This window comes from Coniophora puteana, assembly GCF_000271625.1.
Source record: "Coniophora puteana RWD-64-598 SS2 unplaced genomic scaffold CONPUscaffold_10, whole genome shotgun sequence".
Classification (NCBI taxonomy): Eukaryota; Fungi; Basidiomycota; class Agaricomycetes; order Boletales; family Coniophoraceae; genus Coniophora; species Coniophora puteana.
This window is the reverse complement of record NW_006913062.1, coordinates 673,956-683,021: the sequence shown is the minus strand read 5'-3', so window position 1 is coordinate 683,021 and position 9,066 is coordinate 673,956. Positions and strand designations below refer to the sequence as shown.

At 49.5% G+C, this 9,066-nt stretch overlaps 3 protein-coding genes across 3 annotated transcripts; 2 read left to right on the top strand and 1 right to left on the bottom strand.

Moving 5' to 3' along the window:
* Positions 1-142: 142 nt before the first annotated feature.
* CONPUDRAFT_156307 (uncharacterized protein) lies at positions 143-631 on the top strand (the record flags this gene model as incomplete). Its single annotated transcript, XM_007773179.1, has 1 exon — positions 143-631. One exon carries the CDS (start codon positions 143-145, stop codon positions 629-631), a length of 489 nt encoding a protein of 162 aa, XP_007771369.1.
* A 3,129-nt stretch (positions 632-3,760) lies between these two features.
* Positions 3,761-4,126, top strand: CONPUDRAFT_156306 (uncharacterized protein; the record flags this gene model as incomplete). Its single annotated transcript, XM_007773178.1, has 1 exon — positions 3,761-4,126. One exon carries the CDS (start codon positions 3,761-3,763, stop codon positions 4,124-4,126), a length of 366 nt encoding a protein of 121 aa, XP_007771368.1.
* Positions 4,127-5,734: 1,608 nt separating this feature from the next.
* On the bottom strand, positions 5,735-7,998 carry CONPUDRAFT_60817 (uncharacterized protein; the record flags this gene model as incomplete). The annotated part of the gene is made up of 7 exons (XM_007772935.1): positions 5,735-5,993; positions 6,042-6,156; positions 6,212-6,734; positions 6,819-6,921; positions 6,981-7,299; positions 7,366-7,588; positions 7,654-7,998. 7 exons carry the CDS (start codon positions 7,996-7,998, stop codon positions 5,735-5,737), a joined length of 1,887 nt encoding a protein of 628 aa, XP_007771125.1.
* Positions 7,999-9,066: the final 1,068 nt, after the last annotated feature.

Below are 9,066 nucleotides of genomic sequence, written 5' to 3'. Positions count from 1 at the left end.
AGCAGAGTTTCGAGATGATGGGGAGATAGCGGCACTGTCTGAAACAGAACGTCAGGATGCATGGATGTCGTCGACCAACGATGCAAATGAGGGCGCACTGGGAACATTCCGGCAACTTCAAAATAAAAACCCTGGAACCTCAATGCACCAGGTCAACGCTAGGATGGTGTTCAAGCGAAATAACACCGACGTTTTTATGGAGACGCTTACGGACAAGCAACACGAATTTCTGGTGCAGACAACTCGTCAAGTGGATGCAAGCGGAATCGAGAAAAAGCGGAGAAAGGAACTTACTGAGCATAAAGCAAGAACCGCTGTCAAAAAACGCGAGGCACAAGAGAGATTTTCTCAGAGAAAGGAGAAGAAGAAGCAGCGCCTGGACGAGCTGGAGTTGATTTTGGATGAGAAGGTACTTGATGGACTTAACAGGGAGGAACTCGACGGCCAATGGGATCTCCATCGACGAGACAATAACACACTTCCGGCCAAGAATTCCTTCAAGCTCAAGAAAAATATACTTATCGCATTGAAGGCTCAAACAAAGATCACTTGCGAAGCTCTGGCTAAGCAGGCACATGTCTCAGAACTTCGTACGCCAGCCTCAGGTGGCTCACACTCAGGAGGTGATTGAGTTCAATACCTTTATTGCGCTTACTTTCCCTAGTTTATGTACTATATCTTTAATAATGACTTCTTCTATGCTTTTAGAAATAAATAGAAAGCTATCTTACTGATGTAGCACGGCCAGGGAGTGAAAATGAGTAGTTCAAGGACTTCACTATGACGAGACGCGACTCGCACACACCGGAGTTTGAAATTTTGGGGATGGGAAAGCTTACATAACCGTAACGCGTCTCGGGTGGGCGTTGCCCACCCTCACAGTACACTTTGCCCTTCCGTTCATTTACTTCGCAGTTCCTTGTAATTTTTATGCTCTCAACAAAACCACACATATGTCTATCATTCACGCCAATGTACATTATACTTTTCCAGCTTCGTTACAACTGTAGGTGTGACGGTCCTCGTCGAAAAACCGAAAATCAAGGCTCGTGTAAGTTTCTGTCGTTCGAAATCATACATTGTGGGGCAATTTTAAAGGTGAAGAGGCGTGACACACAAAAAATGCTAGTGACGCATGCAATTATCTCTGTGCAGAAACAATATGGATTGAAACTGGTGATTTCGACTTACAAGATTAGTTTATCGAATGTGCCGTGTACTTGCAGGCATAGAATCCTAAATCTCCGTGTAACATGGGGCCGAATCATATACTCACTGGGATAATTTGAATCAGATCTGTTTAGGTTTCTTCGCTACATAGTACCCATCGTCTCCGGATTCCACAATTGGTAGCCTAAGTCGTTTACTATCTCGTAGGTTACCTCCGAGCACTGGATCATTGTCCTCCGTAGACGTTTGCCCCTTCGAAGCACCTGAAGTCTGCTGATAATTTCGCTAGTGACCAGGGCAGCTACCGCTTCCTGAACCGTGGTTATCATCCAATCATGAGCTTCAATCTGAGCCATGGCCCTATCATATTTGCGTGAAGGGACGTTCTCGTGTTTCTGGCGGTTGCATTGCGCAGCCATCTTCTCGATCTTGCGATCCGTGTCTGTCAGCAGATTATGGTATCGCATGCCCAATTAAAATATTCTGCCAAGATATCCAGCAAATCCGGTAATGGCGGATCTTGGAGTACGTGCAGCTCATTGTCCGGATTGATAAGACGCGCTGAAACAAACTCCCAGGTGCCCTTGAGTACGGCAACAAGTATACTCCCAGCCAAGTAATCATAATTTAGTTGCCGTGTTGCGTCTCCATGCTTGCCGGGTTGTTCGTGTTCAAGCGATGGTCCCAGTCAGTCAGAAGACTCTCACCTGACGGTGACAATATGATATTACCTGAACTGATGTCCTGATGGAAGTATCTTGGCATGAACATATGCATACCTATAGACCCGATTCAACAAGCTGATCGGAATGAAAAGAAAGTGGAGAGTTCACCTTCCAAAGTGTTTACCGAGGATATGAGTTGACTAAGAGTTGAGAACTGGCTCAGCCTAGTGCCCGCGATGCCAAGCACGATACGGTAATAATGGAACTGTCCATATATCCATATGCCGAGATATTGTTTGCTGTAGTCCTACGGCCGCGACTTCTCAGGACGTCGCCGTTTCGTTCCATGGGAGGTATATGCGGGAAGCTGTGAGACCTACTCGATAGATATCTCCTTCCTTCCATACCGACTGTGAATCGCGTCGTCAGGTGTCCTTCATGAAAATCTTCTTTTGGTCAACTAGGTCTCATAAAACGAAAGTCCTCGTGCAGCTACCGGTGAGGTCCCACGGCATGAAGTCGGGGCGAGGACCATAATATGTATGAGGCGGTGAAGTTGAATTACATGCTCGAGATATGGAAATACCGACATAGTAGGGTTCGCTGGTACAGGTTTAAAATGCGCACAGACTTCAGACCCGGTTGTTGGAGTCCTTCAAGCTGTCAAGGCCATAAGACATCGGCTCGTACCAGCATGCGATCATCTCACCTATCATTCAAGGCCTTGGATGTCGTCTTTGACGAGAAAAAGAGTGATACCACCCGCACAAGGCGTCGAGCGCGCCCAAAACGTATCGTCACGACCAGGCGATGTTTACAGTAAGAACCGGCATTAAAGGGAGTCCTAGTCAGCATTGACGTTGAGTCAGAGCCAGTGAGCCTCACTTGTCACGTGAGAGCGTTTTTGAGCGCCGACAAGATGTGTCGCACCTCCGAGTTCTAAGGCTTTCTCCTCATCCTCTTTGTCGTCAACCATTCGCTTTGTGGGACAGCTTCTCTTGAAATGGGGTGAAAATGTTAGCGCAGGCTGGATATTGTCGCCGTCGCCCAGGACCTCGCACATCGTTGCATGTGTATTGGAGGGGCGAGAGTAGCGCTGTGCTTGCGACCGTGTTCTCAGTGGACTGAGATGGTGATCTATTACGTTCCCTCTCGCTCTTCATTTATATACGTTTTGTCTTGTGCCGAAATCCCGTTGGGGTTGTCAGTCCAGTGTTCATCTGCCGGCGATCCTCCTGCTCGTAAGTACCCCGACGGTCACGCAGGCAGAGCGTCAAGTGACGATCAAGTTGAGCGCTTGTGAGCCACACAATCTTTTGACGCCATTGCATCGTTCCCTCGTTGACTAAAGTTATTTTCTAATCGTCTGGCGTTTTGTCGCTGGGCTGACTTGTGCCAAATGCCCTTGGATTGCCCGGAGAAGCTGGGTGATGATGCTGTACAATCTCCACGATACATACTAGATCCTCTGTAGCGCTCCTCAGTATGAGCAAAGGTTCACATACACAGCTTTCAAGCAAGTCTGAGACATCGGGAATTGCAATTCTCGTGGCGCAAGCAGTGCCATAGCATCACTGAGTCAGACCAGTTAAAATGCGGACTGAAGCCGGTCCCGTTCACAATTTTCCCTCCACAGGCCAGCCTCCAACTATCTCGTTCATACTTTACCCCTTTGACTTTGTCGACGGTTTAACATGGACACCACAGCATCCTTTCCCCCCTCAGACAAACTACCATCCAACCTTTCAGCTATCTTGACCAAGTCACCGAGAAATAGCACCGGTGGCAGCTCAACGGAGGCGTCGGATAAAATGTGAATCGCCCCCCTTTAGACTATCAGGGACACCAACTTGACGGAAAGCAAATCATGTAGGTCTACTTACCCGTTACGTTTATGGGACTGTTTGAACGAAGAAGTCAAGAACATGGACGCTTATCTCCTTGAGTCCGGCGGCCAGGTTCCGCCTTATCATGTCGTCTCTCAGGTCTGGGGCGATATTCAGGAGCACTTGTGCCTGGCAGGCATCTTATGGGAAGTCCCCATCAGCAACAGTCACAAATGGGACGCCATTTTGTCCTTTTGCAGGACGAAAGGCGTCAGATGGCTGTGGATGGATGTCTTGTGCATCAATCAAACCCCGGAGAGCAAAGACGCACAGGCTGAGAAGGCCCGCGAGATCCCCAATATGAGCCACTACTACCGGAATGCTGTGGCGTGCCTTGTTGTTCCGACAGACCACGACACTTTCTCCCACTCCTACTCGGGCGATGATCCTGCGATTCCACCTTGATAAACCATCAGCGCCCTGTCCGCCATAGACCAGCAAACTGGCCAATCTACACCCGTCGATTATTTGGCTGCATTCCCGTAGACTTTTCGCGCTCAGAGCTGCCTGCATTGCATTTTGATCCCTGGAGACAAGTTCGCCTTGGGTCGGAGCGTGCGGACGGATATGGGCAGACGCAATTGTCTCCATGAGCGTCTTCATGGCAGGGGCCATGTCAAATCCTCGAGAAGCAAAGAGCCATAGGATTAAGAGCATTTTTCCCATCTCTCCGCTTCCGGCTCCTATTGGCTGGCTGACGGCGACTACACGTCCCACAATGCGCGCTGCTATTTCTAGCCCTTGCGCGGTGAATAAGACTGGATGATCGTTGCGGTGCGGTTGCGACAATGTTTCGTCGTGAAGTCCCGAGTCTATGCCGTACCAGTGGTCGTCTCCCGTTATTACAGGCATCCACTGTTCTCCTCTTTGACCGTGCATTCCCATGATATCATTAAGTAGTGGCCATACCCTGCCCGATGTAACCGCCTTAACAACGATTCGCTTCCAGAGTTGCTCTAGCGCCGCCCGCCCTCCCCTGCCATCGAGGGTACTGGGGTCAATAGCCACCTTGTCTTCGTCGTTGAGGATCCCGTAAAGGCCAAGAAGGCGGTCCACATCAAATGTGGAAACCTTTCTCACATTGTGCACGACCAGGGGCAGTATGTTAACATAGCCACGCTGATGGAGCGCCGTTTTCAGGCTCCAGCTCTCGATATGGTGCCACCAGCCTTTTGTGAGGACTAGCTCGGATTTCTCGTCGACAGCTTCGTGTTGGGCAAGCCCTTCAGGCCTGACAAGATGCCTTCTCCTAACGGCCCATTCGTACCACCTGACAACTGCATGAAGCTTATCGACGCGCAACTCCTGTCCGTCCAAAAGCACATGTTTCCTGGCCAGTAAGAGCTCCTGGTACGTCCAGATCCGGGTAAACCAGGCATTACGAACAGTCTCTGTAATTGAGGGTATCGCCAGCCACAGCTGTTTCTTCGCCTCATCGGTATCGTGAAGGCCGTGTTGGATGATTGTATCATGGATCTCGATTACTGGGTAGTTCCCCGAGGAAAGCAGAGACCACAAGTTTTAGTCGCTTGGATACAACAATGGAGGGCTCCTACGTCAAATACTTGGGTACTGGATGTCACTTCAAATCACTCTGACAGCGTTTTACGGTGGGTAGTGGCGAACGAGATTGAGCCACAGGTGTACGAGAAAATAGGCTCTGTAGCAGCAACGCGAACGATAGATGTCGCTGACGAACCTGTACGGGTTGCATTTGTGTGAAGGGATACATATTTATGCTCGAGAGGCTTGAGATGCGTCAGGCTCCCTTGTTGCTTATCTTCAGATGTGCTTACCCGTACAGCGCCACAAGGGCTGAGAACCAGTGCTTTTCGATAGAGTCGACGAACTTGTGTATTGAAGGCGGTCGCGGTAGGATTAGAACTTAATCAGAACAGCTTTTGTTGGAGATTTATCTCTACCTTAACATCGTACATCAAACTCGACCCTCAGTATTGTACAAAGCCTCACGTAATACTGTACATAGACGCAACCATGAAAAGGCGTAGGAAATCAGAACTTCACCTCCCCACCGCTCTGCGCCTTTTCTATTAAATCAAAGTGATCGTATAAGTTGTCGTCGGGGTAGCAAGCCTTGTACCAGGGGCTCTCCGAAGACAGCTCATTCACCAGTGTTTTACCAGTAGGTATAGACCACCCCATGTTGTCACCCCACAACCTCTTAAACTCAATCAGCTTGTCTTTCTGCCCAGTCTTAACTAGGTACGTGTAAACTGAACGCCAAGCGCTGTTGAGGGCTCCGACAACCCAGCTACAGACATTTAACTTTCTGTAGATATTTGCGGGGAATAAGACTCACCCGTGTTGAGGACTAATAGCCTCACTACTAAAGTAGAGGTGATCATCCGCTGCTGGGCAGATCAATGCGGGGTATGTATGGCTGAAATTCCCCGGATAGAACATTGCGAATGCGCCTATAATAAGTGCGACTGCATGAGTAACGAGCACTACGAATGATGCTGAGCTTACCCATTGCGTCGGGGTTGTGGCTCCAATCCATGACGTGCAAGCCCCTGAACTGTTCTCGAAGGTATTCGTACGTTATGTGTTTTCCATCGACGCTGTGAAGCTCTGCTAAATTTCTCAACACGAGGTCTTCTAGCGCTTCCCGGTTCTTGTATTCATCCCCACAAGAAAGCGAGCTGAGTCTGTGTGCATCGCTTGACCGCGAATAGGAAGCTATAATAACAGGGGACGGCGTTTCTGAATCGGTGCCGTAGGATGGATAGACAACGTTTCGAATAGGTAAATCAGTGAAGGACTGGCCACCGAAGATACCGAGTTCTGTGTACCACCACGGCTGCTTAAACCAGATGGCTACTTTTACGGCGGGTCCGTATTGCAGCTGGCGCAGAGCGGTGTGCTGAAGGACATTTAACTTTAGGTCCCTGAAGTTGTAGTCGATCGTGCGAAGGACTGGGAGCGGAAGGGTGGAGAAGACGTGCGTGTAGGTATGGGCCTCAGAGCGAAGCTCGCCCAGCTTGTCCGGGTCCTCAGCTGTGGTAGACACCTCGATGCCGCGGATCGAGCCCGAAGTCGACGGGTCTGAGCTTGCTTTCGACGACTTACGAGATACTTGCGGTTTTATAGCTGTCACCCTTTCCTTGAAGCGGATGCGCCCATATCTCCGTTGTTGAAGATAATTCTTAATGTACAGCGCCAGTGTCTCTGATCCTCCACTAGAAAGAATAACGACAGTTATAAGCAAACGGAGACATAGGTCAAACAGTAGACTCACTCAAAACACACCCAATCAACATTAGAACCCCCGCGTGCAAATGCCATATCGCCCAAAACGCCCTCTGTAAACCCTGCATCCCAGGAGGAAGTCGACCCTTGCAGCATTTCGAAGTAATCGATGACGTTCGTAGGGAGATGGTTAGGAACGAGGTTGAGACACACACTCGGAAGATACCTGAACGACATATACCCGCGCATCGAGTATCTGTCATTAGCCATCAGCTCCTGCCACCCTGGACCGTTATCTTTGGCGTGGATAATATCCTGCCAGAGAAGTCGAGTGAACGGCTTAACGACGTCGTCTTTAACTTTCTGGGCTCCGGCAGTGCTATACTCCTCGGCGATAGCCAAATCCTTCGAGCAAAAATCTGGATTGGAGTCACTGGTACGTGCATATGTTCCGTTGTAGTAAAGGATGCCGGGTTTTGAATCAGGACGGGGACTGAAGTAATATGGGATCAGCTGTGACTTGAGCGGAGGATGAAGGCAATCGTCGTGGTTGGCAGGCGCATACTCGATGAGCTTGGCTAGGCGCCGATTGACACCGTTCTTATAGCATCCATTGACATCCTTCTGCGGCAGAGGGAAGCGCATTGCTCCAGCGTCCTGGAAAGGGGTAATACGTTAGATGGTCGCGAGGAGTCACAGATAGCCGGACTCCGTGCACTTACATAGTAGGCGTACGGTTCATCCCGGGAAAAGTGGTGCGTGAGCAACCTTCCTCCAACTCTATCGGAAGCTTCAATTATCTCGTAGTTTGTGATGTCCAAGGAGTCGAGAATAAGAGCGACGTAGAGACCACCAATACCGGCACCGAGAATACCGATACGATGACCGGAGGGATCTTCATCTTCTGAAGGTATGCTTGGCTCTGTCTCAGGATCAGTGCCCGGTGGAAGTTTGGATCTGAGCGACGAGTCAAAGTCCCGAAGGACATTTCGACCGTAGAACCCGTAGACATCACAGTCGGGTACAGAATGAGGAGGTGAACGAGGGTGTGGGGGTTGTGTGTCCATAAGATGTGATGGGGTGAAATGTGTGGTGAAACAACCTGGTTGTGTCACCAGTGGCATATGAAGGATTTATACCCTTGAACAGTGGCTGGCGGCTGGCCTTGCCGCCCCACAGACCAACCCCAGGAATCTAACTATTGTGAGCTAGTGACGTTCACCGCAGCATAGGTGCAGCTCATGATGGAAGGAGTACGATTGATAGTTAGGTTACGTCGAGTACGTTCCACCATCATGTAGATTGTTCCCGATAGATTTCTGGTATTAATTGAGCATGTTTCAAGATACTGATCTGGGGGATGCGAAGCGATAAATCAGATCAAAGAGCTACCAATTATGCCGAGTATGTACGGGCTCTCTCTGGAGCCGGGGACATGGTTCTTTCATTAATGGCTGAGACAATTGAGCAATCTAGGTGGCGGGTCATCGGTATTTGCAGCATACTGAATGCAAACCAACGAGAGAATGGGAGCGTATCAATTGCGCACGGCGATGATCGAGTATGAAAAACACCTACCGTAGGAGTCGCTCATGCATGACCACAAGTATAGTTTAGACGTTAAGAGATTGTCGCCGGTCGACACGATGAGTCTACGCTGATCCTGAGCAGAAACATATCACCCTACCGCCAAGCGCGGAGCTCCGCAATCACAAGGCCGGTTGTGACAGGTACCAAATCCTCTAAGCGCCCATTAATTCATTACGCAGGGCGCTAATGCTTATCGGGGCGTTAATCGCTAAGAGCGCCGGGAAAACAATCACTTTGCACCCTCGAACGTGCATTGCGAAAGCAATGATGACCTGGGTTTGGTTTATTCTCGAAGGTTGGAGACTGCATACGTGAAACAACGTCCGCAAAGGAGGGGTCATCTGTTTGACGCTTTGATTATACCACGCAATGAGGAAGGTTTGACACAAGATCGAGCAGAGGTGCCCCATGCGACAAAAGGCCTAGCTCTGTTCTTAAACTTAAGTTCAACCAGATTTTGCTACGCCGTAACAGTCTCTCAGGCTTTCTACAGGTGATGGTGAGTCCGCAGCGCTTCTACTAAGTGTCTTTGAACTTACATCGAA